This window comes from Rattus norvegicus, chromosome 1, assembly GCF_036323735.1.
Source record: "Rattus norvegicus strain BN/NHsdMcwi chromosome 1, GRCr8, whole genome shotgun sequence".
In the NCBI taxonomy this organism is placed as follows: domain Eukaryota; kingdom Metazoa; phylum Chordata; class Mammalia; order Rodentia; family Muridae; genus Rattus; species Rattus norvegicus.
This window is the reverse complement of record NC_086019.1, coordinates 67,700,496-67,719,531: the sequence shown is the minus strand read 5'-3', so window position 1 is coordinate 67,719,531 and position 19,036 is coordinate 67,700,496. Positions and strand designations below refer to the sequence as shown.

Genomic DNA, 19,036 nt, shown 5'->3' with positions numbered 1-19,036 from the left:
GTAATCCAAACATGCCAGAAAAGCAAGATTTGGATTTAAAAATCATATCTGAAGATGATAATAGAGGTCCTTAAGAAGGACATAAATAACTCACTTAAAGAAATACAGGACATGCTAAGACTGAACCCCCAGTGAACTAGACTGGTGGGGGGAGGGCGGCAATGGGGGGAGGGTTGGGAGGGGAACACCCATAATGAAGGGGAGGGGGGAGGGGGATGTTTGCCCGGATACCGGGAAAGGGAATAACACTTGAAATGTATATAAGAAATACTCAAGTTAATAAAAAAAATAAAAAAATAAAAAAAAGAAATACAGGACAACGCAGGTAAACAAGTAGAAGACCTTAACAAGGTAACACAAAAATCCCGTAGAGAATTACAGGAAAACAAAAGTAAACAGGTGAAGAATTTGAACAAAACCAACCAAAATTTAAGAATGGAAATAGAAACAATAAAGAAAGTACAAAGGGAGACAATGACAATGCTAGAGATAGAAATGCTAGGAAAGAGATGAGAAGTCATAGATGCAAGCATCAGCAACAGAATACAAGAGATAAAAGAATCTCAGGGGCAGAAGAAAACCATAGAAAGCATGGATACAGCTGTCAAATATAATGTAAAACAGAAAAACGTACTGGCCCAAAACATAAAGAAAAAGGAAATCCAGGACACAATGAGAATATCAAACCTAAGGATAGTAGGGATAAAAGATACTGAAGACTCCCAAATTAAACGGTCAATAAATATCTTCAACAGGATTATAAAACAAAAGTTCCCTAACCTAAAGAAAGTGTTACCCATGAACATACAAAAAGTCTACAGAACTCCAAACAGATTGCACCAGAAAAGAATTTCCTCCCATCACATAATATTCAAAACACAAAGCATACAAAACAAAAAAGAAAGAATATTAAAAGTAGTAAGGGGAAAATCCAAGTAACATATAAAAGCAGTCCTATCAGAATGACACAAGACTTCTCTTCAGAGACAAGAAAAGCCAGAAGATCCTAGGCAAGTGTCACACAGACCATAGACAACAGAAATGCCAGCCCAGACTACTATATCAAGCAAACCTCTCAATTACCATAGATGGAGAAACCAAGATATTCCATAACAAAACCAAATTTACACAGTATCTTTCTACAAATCCAGTCCTACAAAGGATAATAGGTGGAAAACTCTAACACAAGGAGGAAAACTACACCCTAGAAAAAGCAAAAAAGTAATCTCCTTGCAAAGAAACCAAAAGAAGAGACACACAAACATAATTCCAACTCTAACAACAAAAGTAACAGGAGACAACAATCACTATTCCTTAATATCTCAAGATCAATGGACACAATTCCCCAATAAAAAAACATAAAGTACTACACTGGATACAAAAGAGGACCCAATACTTGGCTGCATAGAGGAAACACACCACAGGAACAAAGAGAGACACTACCTCAAAGTAAAAGGCTGGAAAACAATTTTCCAAACAAACCATCCAAAGAAACAGGCTGGAGTAGCCATTCTAATATAGAGTAAAATTGACTTTCAACCAAAGTTATCAAACGAGATAAAGGAGGACACTTCATATTCATCAAAAGAATAATCCATCATGCTGAACTATCAATTTTAAATATATTTTCTCCAAATGCAAGGGAAACTACATTCATAAAAGACATGTTACTAAAGCTCAACTCACCTCACATAATACTAGTAGAAGATTTCAACACCCCACTCTCAACAATGGACAGAACATGGGAAAAGAAACTAAACAGAGACACAGAGAAACTAACAGAAGTTATGAACAAAATGAATTTAACAGATATCTATAGAACATTTCATTCAAAAACAAAATAATACACCTTCTTTTCAGCACTTCATGGTACTTTGTCCAAAAGTGACCATATAATGGGTCACAAAACAGGCCTCAACATATACAGGAAGATAGAAATGATCCCATGCATCCTATCAGATCACAATGGACTGGTCTTCAGTAAGAAAAATAATGTAAGAAACCCCAAATATACATGGGTGTTGAACAATGTTCTACTCAGTGATAACTTGGTCAAGGAAGAAATAAAGAAAGAAATTAAAGACTTTTAGAATTTAATGTAAATAAAGGCACAGTGTACCCAAACTCATGGAACACAGTGAAGCTGTGCGAAGAGGAAAATTCATAGCTCTGACTGCCTCTACAAAGAAACAAGAGACAGCAAACTTTAGCAGCTTGACAGCACATGTAAAAGCTCTAGAACAAAAAGAAGCAAATATGCCCAAGAGAAAGACAAGGCAGTAAATAATCAAATTCAGGGCTGAAAACAACACAGTAGAAATAAAAAGGATTATAAAAAGAATCAACAAAACCAGGAGCGGTTCTTTGAGAAAATCAACAAGATAGAAAATTCCTTAAACAGACTGATCAGTGGACACAGATAGTGTAATCAAATTAACAAAATCAGAAATGAAAAGGGAGAAATAGAAACAGAATCTGAGGAAATTAAAAAAAATCATCAATTTTGACTACAAAAGAGTATATTCAACAAAACTGGAAAATCTTGATGAAGTAGATAATTTTCTAGACAAATACTAAGTACCAAAGTTAAATCAGGATCAGATAAGCCATCTAAACAAGTCAGTAATGCTGAAAGAAATAGAAGTAATTATTAAAAGTCTCCCAACCAAAAAGAGGCCAAGAGCAGGTGGGTTTAGTGAAGAAAGCTATCAGAGCTTCATAGAAGACATACCAATACTGTCCAAACTGTTCCACAAAATAGAAAGAGAAGGAGCACTACCCAATTCCTTCTATGAGGCCACAAATATGCTAATATCTAAACTACACAAAGACCCAATAAAGAAACAGAACTTCAGATCAATTTCCCTTATAAATGTTTCCCCAGAAATGAACCCACACACCTATGGTCACTTGATTTTTGACAAAGGAGCCAAAACCATCCAATGGAAAAAAGATAGCATTTTCAGCAAATGGTGCTGGTTCAATTGGAGGGCAACATGTAGAAGAATGCAGATCGATCCATCCTTATCACCCTGTACAAAGCTTAAGTCCAAGTGGATCAAGGACCTCCACATCAAACCAGACACACTCAAACTAATAGAAGAAAAACTAGGGAAGCATCTGGAACACATGGGCACTGGAAAAAATTTCCTGAACAAAACACCAATGGCTTATGCTCTAAGATCAAGAATCGACAAATGGGATCTCATAAAACTGCAAAGCTTCTGTAAGGCAAAGGACACTGTGGTTAGGACAAAACGGCAACCAACAGATTGGGAAAAGATCTTTACCAATCCTACAACAGATAGAGGCCTTATTTCCAAAATATACAAAGAACTCAAGAAGTTAGACCGCAGGGAAACAAATAACCCTATTAAAAAATGGGGTTCAGAGCTAAACAAAGAATTCACAGCTGAGGAATGCCGAATGGCTGAGAAACACCTAAAGAAATGTTCAACATCTTTAGTCATAAGGGAAATGCAAATCAAAACAACCCTGAGATTTCACCTCACACCAGTGCGATTGGCTAAGATCAAAAACTCAGGTGACAGCAGATGCTGGCGAGGATGTGGAGAAAGAGGAACACTCCTCCATTGTTGGTGGGATTGCAGACTGGTGAAACCATTCTGGAAATCAGTCTGGAGGTTCCTCAGAAAATTGGACATTGAACTGCCTGAGGATCCAGCTATACCTCTCTTGGGCATATACCCAAAAGATGCCTCAACATATAAAAGAGACACGTGCTCCACTATGTTCATCGCAGCCTTATTTATAATAGCCAGAAGCTGGAAAGAACCCAGATGCCCTTCAACAGAGGAATGGATACAGAAAATGTGGTACATCTACACAATGGAATATTACTCAGCTATCAAAAACAACGAGTTTATGAAATTCGTAGGCAAATGGTTGGAACTGGAAAATATCATCCTGAGTGAGCTAACCCAATCACAGAAAGACATACATGGTATGCACTCATTGATAAGTGGCTATTAGCCCAAATGCTTGAATTACCCTAGATCCCTAGAACAAACGAAACTCAAGACGGATGATCAAAATGTGAATGCTTCACTCCTTCTTTAAATGAGGAAAAAGAATACCCTTGGCAGGGAAGGGAGAGGCAAAGATTAAAACAGAGACTGAAGGAACACCCATTCAGAGCCTGCCCCACAGGTGGCCCATACATATACAGCCACCCAATTAGACAAGATGGATGAAGCAAAGAAGTGCAGACCGACAGGAGCCGGATGTAGATCGCTCCTGAGAGACACAGCCAGAATACAGCAAATATAGAGGCGAATGCCAGCAGCAAACCACTGAACTGAGAATAGGTCCCCTATTGAAGGAATCAGAGAAAGAACTGGAAGAGCTTGAAGGGGCTCGAGACCCCAAAAGTACAACAATGCCAAGCAACCAGAGCTTCCAGGGACTAAGCCACTACCTAAAGACTATACATGGACTGACCCTGGACTCTGACCCCATAGGTAGCAATGAATATCCTAGTAAGAGCACCAGTGGAAGGGGAAGCCCTGGGTCCTGCTAAGACTGAACCCCCAGTGAACTAGTCTATGGGGGGAGGGCGGCAATGGGGGGAGGGTTGGGAGGGGAACACCCATAAGGAAGGGGAGGGGGGAGGGGGATGTTTGCCCGGAAACCGGGAAAGGGAATAACACTCGAAATGTATATAAGAAATACTCAAGTTAATAAAAAAAAATAATAAATGTTTCCCCAAAAATACTCAGTAATATTCTCTCAAACCAAATCCAAGAACTCACCAAAATGATCATGCAACATGATCAAGTAGGTTTCATCCCAGGCATGCAGGGATGGTTAAATATAGAGAAATCCATCAACATAATCCACTATGTAAACAAACTCAAAGAAAAAACACATGATCATTTCATTACATGTTGAGAAAGCATTTGACAAAATCCAACATCCCTTCATGATAAAAGTCTTGCAAAGATCAAGAATTCAATCACATACATAAACATAGTAAAAGCAATATACAGCAAAACAGTAGCTAACATTAAACTAAATGGAGAGAAACTTGAAGCAATCTCACTAAAATCAAGGCTGCCAACTCTCTCCCTACTTATTCAATATAGTACTTGAAGTCCCAGCCAGAGCAATCAGATAACAAAAGGAGGTCAAATGGATACAAATTGAAATGGAAGAAGTCCAAATATCACTATTTGCAGATGATATGATAGTATACTTAAGTGACCCCAAAAGTTCCACCACAGAACTTCTAAGCCTGATAACCAACTTCAGCAAAGTGCCTGTGTATAAAATTAACTTAATCCAGTAGACTTCTCCTCAAAGAATAAACAGGCTGAGAAAGAAATTATGGAAATGACATCCTTCACAATGGTCACAAATAGCATAACATGGTATGACTCTATCGAAGCAAGTGAAAGATCTGTATGGCAAGAACTTCTAGTCTCTAAAAAAAGAAATTGAAGAAGATCTCAAAAGAAGGAAAGACCTCCCATGCTCATGGATTGGCAGAATTAATATAGTAAAAATGGCCATTTTGTCCAAAGCAATCTATAGGTTCCAAAAAAAATTCCAAAATCTCCAAAAAAAATTCGAATTCAATTCTTCAGTTAAAAAGAGCAATATGAAAGTTCATTTGGAATAAAAAAAACAGATAGCCAAAAACTATGCTCAACAATAAAGGACCTTCTCATGGAATCAACATTCCTGTCCTCAAGCAGTATTAAAGAATAATAATGATAATAAAAACATATGGTATTGGTACAGAGATAGGCAGTTCGATCAGTGGAAGAAAATTGAAGACCCAGAAATGAACCCACACACTATGGTCACTTGATCTTTAACAAAGGAGCTAAAACCATCCAGTGGAAAAAAGATAGCATTTTCAAAAATTGGTGCTGGTTCAAATGGAGGTGAGCATGTAGAAGAATGCAAATTGACCCATTCTTATCGACCTGTACAAAGGTTAACACTAAGTGGTGAACCAAGTACCTCCAAAAAAAAAAAAAAACACACAAAAACTAATAGAAGAAAAAGTAAGGAAAAGCCTCAATCACATGGGCACTGGGGAAAACTTCCTAACCAGGACATCCATGGCTTATGCTCTAAGATCAAAAATCAACATACTGGACCTCATAAGATTGCAAAGCTTCTGTAAGACAAAGGTCACTATCATTAGGATAAAATGGCCACTGACAGGTTGGGAAAAGATCTTTACCAATTCTACATCCCACTGAGAGATAATATCCAATATATACAAAGACCTCGAGAAATTAGCTTCCAAAGGGTCAAATAACCCCATTAAAAATGGGGCTCATAGCTAAAACAGAATTCTCAGCAAGGAATATAAAATGGCTGAGAATTAACTAAAAAAAAGATCCTACACAATATATTAATGCATGAACCTGATTTTGACTAAGCATATTTGCTCATGTATATTGTACACCATTACAAAACATCATACACTTGATACTAACTTGGTATGGTATCCTCTTGGTAAAATTAGAAAAACAAAAAATTCTGTAATTGTGAACAAGATAAACCAAAGTTTACATTATCTGAATTAGTGTTGTTTCAAACCTCATATGGCAGTGTGCAGACAATAAAATCAGTAGGAAAGTTTATACCTGCCATGGAATGAAGATCATTCCTTCGCCATTTTCATATGGTCGCATTTGAACTTGATGAAGTCTCATATCATGGAGGCTGTGAGCCACAGCATACACACCATTGTAAATACTAATGCTCTCTTCACTCATAGCTACATCAAATATGTGACTAGGTAATATATCCAAAGAAGCATTGGTTTGGCAATTGTCCAAAACTTGACAATTACGATCAGAAAATGAGCACTTGAATAACAAATTCCACAACTTCGGAAGATAAATGTCTTCTGGGTATCGATTAGGATTAACTGTTTGAATGAATTTGGTAAACTCAAACTTCTCTCTATAATTGTGCTTAAAAATTAGGCTTCCATGGAATGAGTCTAACATGAAATAATCACTAAATTCAGTAACATGGCGTTCAATGTTCATAACCCAGACATTCCTTGTCAGTAATCTTTGCCCAATATTCCGCAATAGACTTTCTAGAGAATCAATGTCACCATGAATAATTATTACATTTGTCTCATTCATATTTTCCCAGAACCTTGGAAAATATGAAGTCCATGTGGCTGGGATCATTTTTACAAAAGCAATGCAGACTCTTTGTCGCTCCATTTCCTCTCTATAATCTGATAGAATTTTATTTCCTTTGTGGTCATCAGGGAGGATGAGACCGACCCATGACCATCTAAAATATACCATTAAAGAAACAATGGCAAGGGAAAGAGATGTGTCCTTGGGGGCCATCTGGTAGAGAGAAGAATACTGACCATGGTCACTCAAGAGAGGATCATAAGGTCCAAAAGTAATCTGAACCAAATTGGAAAGAAGATGAAGAATATTAACATCAAATAAAATTTCATTCCTGAAGCAATAGATGAAAATAGAAGAACATTTTAAAAGAATATTCCATTTACTACATTTTACAGAAATTTCTGTTAAGCCTGTAACTTTCAAGAATTTACCTGGTTTCATTTATGACACCCAACCTTTCTCATATAAGCAAAAAAGTCTGATTGAACTCCATGTGTCTGGGTATGTCCTTGATGTTTGGATAATTGATCAATTGCTCTTTCAGTTTAAAGACACCTATAATATGAACAAAGAGAATTGACTCTCAGTTTGCACAATCCAAATTTTCTCACCTGTGGAAATTTAAAGAGTTGAAGCAATGTCCCAATTTGGGCAGATGTAGTCCATGATGTTCCTGTGAGTGCAGCAGAAAATTTTTTCTTTTTACAATTGTAATTAGGTAAAACCTTTCTCTGCACATGAGCAGTGAGCCAAATAACAGCATTCATAAGTGTTTCCTTTTCAGTGAATCTGACATTGTAGAAATCAAATCCAAGAGATATGTTGGGTAAAAGATTGGGGTTCCCATTGATCTCCTCAATGGCAAATAGCAGAGCCAGAATATACTGATAGTTTCTAAAGTTATACCTGTGTAAGTGACATAAAAACACACAAGATTATAATCATATATACCACACACATTCACATATTTAGTACACTAAATGTTACAGTTCAATTTTGATTCTATAAAACATGTAATTTAATGTCTTCATTATGAATTGATGTACTAGGTTAGGTAAATGTGTTAGGATTAGGTAATATCTTTTACCACTATAACTCATTAGTTACAGATCCTCAAATCATATATTATTTATATTTTAGAAGTTGGTTCTTTATATATTCTGTTTACAAATCAGGAATAGTATTTCTTCCATAACAGATTTGTTAAAATCTAGATATTTAACCTTCTGGGGTCTTCACTTATAAAAATTCACTATTCTATTTTCAACCCAACAACTTTTAAAAATACAATATTGTGGTTTTATATCTGCTCTTAGGAGTATCAGCGCTCCTGGGGACTGGCTTTTAGCTCTGGGCACAGGCCGCGATTAGAAATATCCTCTCCCTGACTGCTCTTAGGTTTCTGTATCCAGAGGGCAATGTGCAGGCTTTTCTTGGTTCAGGAATGGGAGCAGAAGTGGTGGTCTCCCCTGAGCTCTCAGTATTGTTTGCACTTCTGAGAATCCATGTCTTTCCTCCATGAAATTTGGGTACAGAGTGCTATGGGACTGGGTCATATCAGAAATCAGAAGGATCCTGTCCCAGATTGACCCGTGGATTGTGTGTCCTGAGTGCTTCAGGAGTGTCCCTCAGAGAAGAAGTGGTAGTCTTACTTCTGCTCTCAGGTGCGTCAGCACTACTGGCCACTAGATTCCAGCTGTGGGTGCAGGGCAAGACCGTAAAGATCCTCTCCCTGACTGCTCCTGCATCCAAAGGGCTCATGGCGAGTTCCTCTTGGGCCAGGCATGTGATCCGAAGTGATAGTCTCCCCTGAATTCTCAGTATTGTCTGCACTTCTGAGAGTCCATGTCTCTCCTCCACGAAATTTGGTTACAGAGTACTGTGGCATTCTGAGCACAGGCAGAAACCAGAAGGTTCCTGCACCATGCTTAGTAGGATTCATCTTGGGCCTAGAATATGAGCAAAAATGGTGTTCTCCCCTGAGCTCTCAGGATTGTCTACACTTTGAGTGTCCAGCTCTCTCCACCAAGGGATTTTGGTAGCTGGACTTTGGAACTGGGTCAGTTCACGTTGCAGGCAGACACAGTAGAGTCCTGTTCCAGACTGCTCTTGGGATTGTGTGTCCTGAGAGCTCCAGGTGCATCCCTCAGAGCAGAAGTTATAGTCTTACCTCTGCTCTCAAGTGTGTCAGCTCTCCTGCTGACTAGCTTTTAGCTCTGAACACAGGCAGAGAAAGGAAGGATCCTCTCCCTGACTCTTTCAGCTTTCCTGTGACCAGAGGGCTCTAAGCCGATTCCTCTTGGGCCAATAATGTGAGTAGTAGTGGTGCTTTTCTCTGACATCTCAGGATTGTCCACACTTCTGAGAATCCAGCTCTTTTGCACTGTATTTGGGTGCACAGAATAATTGGACCAGGTCCGGTCAGGGTGAAACAGAAACCGGAAGGATCCTGGCCCAGACTGCTCCTGGGTTTGTGTGTCCTGAGGGCTCCAGGTAGGTCTGTGGGAGCAGAAGTGATGGTCTTACCTCTGTTCTCATGTGTGTCACTGCTCCTGCCTACTGGCTTTCAGCCTGGGCACAGTCAGAGCTGATTCATTTCTATATATATTTATGTATTTATTTATATTTATATACTTATTTGTGAATTCATGCATTTTATTCATTTTTGTCTCAGTTGCTTGCTTATTTTACTCAGTAACACGGAGTCTATGACTTGACTGTCAGTTGTTTTATATATCAGACTGATCTTAAACTCAGAAATACCCACCTGTCTCTTTCTATAGACTTTTGGCAATCAAGTCTTGCACCAGCATATCTGCCTGCTGGATTTATTAATTTTCTTATCATGTATACCTAGACCCCAATACAGCAAACTTCTCCAGTTTCTCTGTTTCTCTCTCCTACCCTCCACCTAATCACTAGATTACAGGTTTGTACTCATATTCTTTTGTGAAGTATGAAAATATTTCCTCAAACTTGGAATAATCCACTCTCTGGATCATCTCTTCACATGTTTTATAATAAGTTAAAAAAACAATATTTCACACTGACAGAAGAGTATCATTTAGTTTCTCTGTCAAAGTGAGTTGATGACAGAAATAAAACTTCATTAAGGTTTCCTTTATGAACTAGAAAATATCATCCTGAGTGAGATTACCAATCATAAAAAAACACACTTGGTATGCACACATTGATAAGTGGATATTAGCCAAAAAGCTCGAATTACCCAAGATGCAATTCACAGACCAGAGGAAACTAAAGAAGGATGACCAAAATGTGGCTGCTCCCACTCCTTCTTAAAAGGGGAAAAATATCCATAGGAGGGGATATGGAAGCAAAGTTTAGAGCAGCGACTCAAGGAATGGCCATTCAGAGCCTGGTCCACATGTGGCCCATATATATACAGCCACCAAAACTAGATAAGATTGATAAAGCTAGAAAATGCATGCTGAAAGGAACTGGATATAGAACTCTCCTGAGAGACACATCCAGAGCATGTCCAATGCAGAGGTCAATGCTAGCAGCAAACCACCAAACTGAGAATAGGACGCCCTTGGGGGGACTTAGAGGAAAGATTGAAAGAGTTGAAGGAGGTTGCAACCCTATAAAAATGACAATGCCAACCAACCAGAGCTTCCAGGATCTAAACCACTACCGAAAAACTGTACATGGACTGACCCAGGGCTCCAACTGCATGTGTAGCAGAGAATAGCCTTGTTGGGGCACCAGGGGAAGGGGAAGGCCTTGGTCCTGCTAAGGTTGGACCCCCAGTGCAGGGAAATATGGGGGGTGAGTAAGGGGGATGTATAGTGGGAATACCTGTATGGGGGAGGGGGCGGAGAGGGGAGGGGGGCTTATGGACAGGAAACCGGGAATGGGAATAACGTTTGAAATGTAAGTAAAGAAATGTATCTAATAAAAATTTTTAAAAAAAGGTTTAGCTCAAAAGCAGAGGAAATCAACTAAGAACCAGAAGTTATTAATAACCTCAGGGAAACAATGAATTCTCAAGACAAGATGGACGTTATATTTATGATCTCACATTAAATATTAAATATGATAACAGGCAATGACCTGTGAATGTTCAGGTGAATCAAAACACCAGCAAGGAAAATGGAAGTCAACAGGTAGTCCAACCCCTATTTAAGAGGGAATTCTTCTTAGTTTGGGTTTTATTACTATGAGGAGGCGCAATGGGCATGCCTATTCTCATAAAGAAAAGATTTAAATGGAGCTGTCATACAATTTCAGAGTTTTAGCCTATTATTTTCATGGTGGAAACCATGGCAGTTAACAAGCAGAAATAATCTTCTAAATTTATCTGAGTGTTTTACATCTTAATCCACAAGCAACGAAAGTAGAAACTGGGACATACTACCTAGACTTGTTCTTCTTAGACATGTGTCCCCACAACCAGAATGGCACACTTCCTCTAACATGCCCATGCCTACTGCAACAATGACAAACATCCTAATAGTGCCACTCACTATGATCAAAATATTGTGGATTACAGTAGTTCCAGATAAGGCAGTGCTATTAAAAAAAAACCACCTAGTTTGACACTCTTTAAGCCAGTGGAACCATTTCAGACAAGGAGGATACATGTTTGGATTTCTGCTTTGAGTGGGAACAAGAGCATTAAAATTTATGGCATCTTCTGCCTTAGTGGGATATTGTTTGTTGCTATGTATAGGCTGGTTATTTGAATAATTTTGTGAGTTATGCCTGATTTAATAAATATTTTCTATACTTGATTTGTAAGATTTTGGATGGTGTTCTGGTTTTGTGAGGTTATTGTAATGGGTATACCTTGAAAATATGAAGTAAAAATCTCAGCACACGCTTTAAATAAGTTTCCAGATTTTTTTAATTGTCTTTAGAAGAGATTGACAAGTGGGTGTAGCATTCTCAGAGGACAGATGTTTTAAAAATATATCTTGGGATTCAGAGACTCTACCGAGCAACAGAGTCCTCAAAATATTTTCTTGGTTTCTGTATTATATTAACAAGTCTTTTGATATTTTTATCTATTGGGGAAGCATGTCCATGCTTCCAGAACTGAAGCTGCTATTTTTACTAGAACTTCCTTTGTCGATTTTTGTATTTTGTTTTGTTTTTTGGGTTTTTTTTTTTTGTGAGTTGCTTCTTCAAACCATTCCCCCATACCCATAAACATTTCACATGTTAAATGCTCAATTTTCCTTTTGTTTTTTCAGACATCTTAAATAACTATTTGAACCAAGTTCTTACAGATACATATTCATCCACAGTGAAAATTCATCTATAGTCAGGCAGACTCTGGCTATTTTAAACTAATCATGAGAAGTCATAAATAATTTAAATGGAAAGGTTTCCTATAAAGGATCCTTATTCTCTTTGTTATTCTCCATATTCACTGAAAAAGAGCCTAACAATTCACCTTTGTTATGCTTGGAGTACACTAGAGGCAGAGACAATGGACCTCTTTAGTTTCTTTTTATATTTTTTCAGGGAGTCTTTTGGAGTGACTTGTAGGCCACTTATGTTTATGATATTTTGTTAATTTTTTTCTGAGTCAGTTTCCTTCTCTGTGGTTGATTGTTCCTATTTTGATTTATCACTACCCTCTCCTGAGCTATTTTTCAGACTTTTCTGTAAAGGAATGAACATTTTTCTTAGATCCTGAGAGAGGCAGTAATAATGGAATCCCCTCACAAGGAGGTGAATTTAATGTCTCCTGAGCACATACGGCTTTTATTGTTTCGTTATCTGCCAATGCCTTCCTAAGCACATTCCAAATAGCAGTTTCTGTAAGGGCACACCTACTCCTCCATTCTCTTAAACCAGTTTTTAATATCTAACCTGGCTTTCTACCATATATCCATATCTAAAGTTCTCCTTCCTGGAAATCAAGGACTGACCATTTGTATGAACTGATGAAACTCAGTCAGCTGGCTAGTGCTAACCTAAATGTTATTTTTCTTTAAGAGTATGCTTAATAATGTCTGTAAATAACTCTCTGTCAGTAGATTCACTCTGTCTCTTCCTGAGAAATACATGAAATGCACACAACCCAGAAATGATATCTCCTGACCTAAGATTGGTCCAGATAGCTCCCAACAGAATTGATGAGAGAATTACCTGGTGACAGCAGACAATTATACCCAGAGCTAATGACTCCTGGTATACACTGGGCATTGATGTTACTCAGCCAACCCAACCACTTTCTGATGGCACCAACTATCTGCCTCTGCAGTTTGCAGCAGGCAATTTCAAGAAAGAGGTCATGGCTCCTGGCATAATCCAGGTGCTAATGGTATCCAGTATCAGCCTCTGCTGATGGCTGTTGGCCATAGCAATTCCCATTTCTCACCCTCCATAAACAGGCACTCCCTGGCCAAGGGGTTTTCAAGGTCCAGTTGAGAGTCCTATCTGTGTGGACTTACCTTAAAAAGTCCCTGTTCCAAGGCACCAATTTAGATGCTGGAAGCTTCCCACACTGGAAAGGGTAGAGGTGCCATGGAGTAGGATTCTAGTGTGGCTTTAAAGTCTGAGGGTTTCCAGATATTCTAGCTCTCTAACTATACTGAAATACTGATCATAACTTCTAAAACTCTAAAAACTTTCTTGTTCTTTCTGAGTGTAAAAAGCCGACAGGAGCCGGATGTAGATCTCTCCTGAGAGACACAGCCAGAATACAGCAAATACAGAGGCGAATGCCAGCAGCAAACCACTGAACTGAGAATAGGTCCCCTATTGAAGGAATCAGAGAAAGAACTGGAAGAGCTTGAAGGGGCTCGAGACCCCAAAAGTACAACAATGCCAAGCAACCAGAGCTTCCAGGGACTAAGCCACTACCTAAAGACTATACATGGACTGACCCTGGACTCTGACCTCATAGGTAGCAATGAATATCCTAGTAAGAGCACCAGTGGAAGGGGAAGCCCTGGGTCCTGCTAAGACTGAACCCCCAGTGAACTAGTCTATGGGGGGAGGGCGGCAATGGGGGGAGGGTTGGGAGGGGAACACCCATAAGGAAGGGGAGGGGGGAGGGGGATGTTTGCCCGGAAACCGGGAAAGGGAATAACACTCGAAATGTATATAAGAAATACTCAAGTTAATAAAAAAAAAAAAAGCTGCTGGTTTAGGAGATTGATATCTGTAGCCATGCAGCTATGGATTAAGTAAGTGGCCTTTGATTTATCTCAGCAGAGACTGTGTGGCTATTTCAGTCTGCTACTTGGAAGTTGCAGGAAAAAAGGGGAGACTTTGAAAAGTCATTATACCATTTACTTCTAACTTGTAAAACATTTCTGATGAAAGCTATCTAAGAAAAATGGGAAAAGCAGAAAAATCCTAAATGGTGCAAGGGAAAATTTTCTCTCTTCTCTTTGTCTAAATGTTCTGTCCAAAAAAGTTCTCTTCAGGTCAGTTCCTCAGATGCTTCTCTTTTTCTTAAGCACTTATACATCTTTTAGAATACATGGTTACATATTAAAAAGTTCTTCACAAGTTCACCCATAAGATCAAATCATAAATTGAAATAAAAGCTTACAACAAAAAAATGTTTGCATGTATGTCTATTAAGAGTAATTATCTGGCTAAACTTTCATCACCTGTCACAGGTCCACAGATTCATTGAAAATTAAAAACCATAACTAAGTTATTAGTGAAGTTTTGTATAGATAAATTCAGTCAATATTATCTTCTGTCATAGCAGCTGTGATAAATCACAGTTCCCTTTTATGACCTTGCTTAATTGTCTTACAAGCTCTTGGAATGTGCTCTGGGTAGTAGGAATTCTGGATACTATCTAGAAGTAATTACTGGAAACACGTGTGAGATTGGCAGAGTTCTCATTGAGACTATCAAAAAAAGACCTACTAGGAGTCCAGCTATAAAATAGGCTTAATAAACACCAATATAATTTTAGGGATTCTTATAAAATCATCATTAAGAATTAAGAAGTCATCTATTTGTCTGTATAACATCATTACACGATCTTCCTGGATCTTCAGAGATCTGCTCAAAGGGGTGGGCAAATACTTAGTTATTGTTATATATGTTTAATAATAACATGAAAAGCATATTAAAAGCAGTAATCTTTCCTAAAGTTATTTATTCCTAGGACTTGGCATTTGGAGCTTCAACAGAGACATAATGTAAACTGTAGTCATTTCTGGAAAATTACTTGCTAGATATCAGCTTGTCTTCTGATGGATCCTGACAAAACTTAAAGTTGGGGATCAAAGATATAGGTGGAGAGGGTAGATACTGAACTAGGTGGGGGCTTTGGAGAATATGAACAATGCACTGAATTGCTTATAAATGTAGATATTTTATTCCCCCTTCCATTCTCTCTAAAAAATTCTTATGCACATCCTTTCTCATTTAATTTCTTGATACAACTTTCTTTATTGCCCATGAGGATGTAAATTTACACAAGACACACAAACACACACACACACACACACACACAAGCATGCCTATGCGCGCGCACACACACACACACACACACACAAACATATAATTGAATGTAAGTAAGGAATGCTGTGAAATAGTTTATCCAATGTATAATATTCTTCCACAGGAAAGATTGTAATCTTCCCCTAGAAAGATTTTCCATAGAATCAGTCTACAACTGTCTTATTAGTTATGGAATGTGAATGCTTTAGTCGGATGCACGCATCCACTGCTGAAAAACAGGCCACCAGTCATCACCAGAGTGAGAACTTGAAAAGGCCACAAAGCCTGCACTATATGCTATGAACTGCTTTTGTTTGTATTTTTAATTTTAATTGAATATACCTCTGCAGATTATGACTTCCTGAGAATACACACAAAGGGAGAGCTCACAAACAAGATCTCACTGCCAATGAAAAGTGCAAATGGGACTAATAAAGGCCAGTGGTTACAATGGGGTAGACACCAAGGAAGAACTTTTGCAGTAAATACAAATAAAAATAAGGCCATGAAGGAATTATGATTGCATTCAAGAGCCAGTCATTGTTTTTATACTGAAAAACTGCATGTTTAAAATTACAAGAAAGTGAGATCAATTATAAAGCCAATTCAGAATCATAATATAGTTAGGAATGGAGCCATATTCACTGCTAATATAAATAAGGGAAAACTTGGTACAAAGGATCAAAACGGCACTATCTACTTGAAAAATGTCCTAGACAAATGGCTTGTCTTTTAATATATAAAAGTATACACAATGGTGCATAACTTCAGTAAAATGATAAAGTCTATTAAAAACGAAATTGCATAAAGTTTAATTCTTGTGATTCATCAACTATGAAGAGCAAAAATGCATATATATATATTTGATGAAATTAAATTTGATATATATGCTTAAACACATATTTTACTTGATGTGAAGAAAAATAATTCACTATCATAAACCCCTAGAGAAAATTCTTAGTCTGACTTGGAAAGATTCAAGATAAGTCAACCAAAGGATTGAACATATTGGACAATAATACAGTTTATTCATGGCAGGATCCTAGTGCTGGACTTGAGGACTTGAGCTTGATCTTAGCACACACATTGGACGAGGAGAACATTTGCTTGAACAGTTTTGCCTTCACCAGAAAATGTGGGCTACATCAAAAGTATGTAAACACATACAAATAATAAATTTGATAACAAAGTTGAAAAGACTGTACCATGAATATAACAATAAAACAAGCCACTTTTCTCTTAAATTTATTCCACAATCATAAGGATAATTATATATAACAAATATTCTTAATATATTATAGTAAAAGTAACTGAATTTTGTCATTAACTTAGCTTATTTTTTTCTGATTTCATGCAAGTTCAATGTTTTTTTCAGGAATCAGTCCTGTTATTTGTAATGAACGGACCAGAAATTAATTGCTCACATATCTGGAAATAGTCTTTGCAGTGAAGGGCTTGTTGCTGCTTAAAAAAAGAGAAACACATACCCGTACACATTGGTACCTCAACTGCTGAGAGGAAAAACCACCAGAAAAGTTGGTTTATAAATGTAATGAAATAGAATAGGCCCCACCCAACAACCAAATATTACCCCATTTACTATGCATATGAGAAAGTATTTAACTTTGAGTCAAAATATGATTCCCTAAAAATTAGAAATACTGTGAAATATTTTATACAAACAACAAATTTTATATACCCATATTTGATGTGTTTTTAAAATTCAAAATTGTATTTGTCAAAGAAATAAAGCATGAAGTATTAATTTATATCTAAACATCTTTCTCCTCCACTGTCTTTCTTTAATGTCTTAATACTTCAAAAGATTTTACCAAGCACAGAATATTGTCTCATAGAACATAATTCACCTTGACACCTTTTTTGTTTTGATTTAATTATAATTTTGACAATTTCAGTTTTAGAGATTCTAAAATCTTTCATGGATTTCCTTGTGTCTAGTTTCCAATTGTTGGTTTCCAACACAGTTCTTCATGTATTCACATAAAGTTCACATGTTATTGTTCTACTTTCTTGCCATACTGCCTATTTTCATACAGATATAAGAAGGTCATCTTGGGATAGGAAGATCTAATTGAAATTAAAACATATTATTTCCTTTACTAAGAAAAACACATGAATATTTCTGTCTAACTCAGCAATACCTGTCAGACACTATCCATTAACCGGGATTATTTAAGACAAGCTAAGAAACAGCACCATCATGAAACTTTCATAGTCACTATGTCTTGGTAGACACATATATAAAAACAAGATTAAATATTGCAAACCAATGAAGTGAAGAGATAAATACAAGAAAGCTGTCTGAGAATAAAAACTAAATTATCAAACAAACACATAATAAAGTATGAGATAGATGAAATATCTTTGGAGCACAGAGAAGTGTTCACAACTTCTATTTGTGACATTCTTAACTCTGGAATCAAATCAGCTGCATTTAGCACACACGGGCTCTTCACTCAACCATTAAAACACTCACTCACAGGCTACTGCACTTTGTACATCCTCTAATATCACAGGCACCATCAGAACATTTAAATGCTATGAACAACAAGGTCAGGTTTGGGATAAATCATCGTTCCTTGAAATCATGACAGGAAAAACTATTCAGACATTGTGGCATAACAAGAATTGCAAATAAGAGGTTATGGTTATCAGTCAAATGAGGAAACTAAAGTGAATGCAGTCAAAGTTACTATTTAATTTCCCCCTGAGTAAGGAAAATAATCTAAAAGGAAAATAAAATTGATGAAAAGATTTTAGAATCTCTAAGAGTAAATTTGTTAAAATAAAAAATAAACAATATGTAAATTTTAATGACTACACCATCTAAACCATAAGAATTCCGAACTCAAAAAATAAATAATTGTACTCACTGTATGTAGTTGTCCAAATATTGATATGGTAGAGTTGGGTCTGGCATTTTCTTCCCAGTATAGAAAGTATGAAGTGGGAAAAATGCACCAATCACAATATCTCCTTCATGGTGAAATTCTTCAGTGATTATGTAATAACACCTACTGATATTAAAGACAATAGCAGAGACAAATTTGAGAATCTGCAAGAGCCAGAAGATAAAAATCCAGGAGAACATCATATTAGTACATAGGTCTGCTTGATGAAGAACACACAGTATCCAGTACATATATGCTAGGTTTATGTTTTTGTGACCATGTATGTTTTGAATTTGTTGATGACTCAGTCTGTCACACCAATTATTCCAAGGGATTAAAAATGCCATTGGGAATTTTGAACCTATCCCTTCCCTTAGACTCTGCTGCTGATACCCTCTGTTCAAGTGAAAAACAAATTGGGAAATATGTTTGTTCATATTCTTCACTAGCCAATGGCACTATGACTTCAGCAAAGATTACAATCAGCAAGAGCTCAGTGTTGATATTCTCCTGGCATAAATTGGCTAACCATATGAAGCA

The 19,036-nt window shown here is 37.2% G+C and overlaps 1 protein-coding gene across 1 annotated transcript in view; it reads right to left on the bottom strand.

Moving 5' to 3' along the window:
* Vom2r10 (vomeronasal 2 receptor, 10) overlaps window positions 1-18,699 on the bottom strand; it is a 47,556-nt gene extending 28,857 nt beyond the window's left edge. Inside the window, exons 1-3 of the mRNA NM_001099469.1 lie at window positions 18,479-18,699; window positions 7,751-8,045; window positions 6,624-7,415 (exon numbers count right to left, since the gene is read on the bottom strand). Coding sequence (NP_001092939.1) covers window positions 6,624-7,415; window positions 7,751-8,045; window positions 18,479-18,699 — 1,308 coding nt within the window. The remainder of the gene's footprint in view (window positions 1-6,623; window positions 7,416-7,750; window positions 8,046-18,478) is intronic.
* Between the last annotated feature and the right edge of the window lie 337 nt (window positions 18,700-19,036).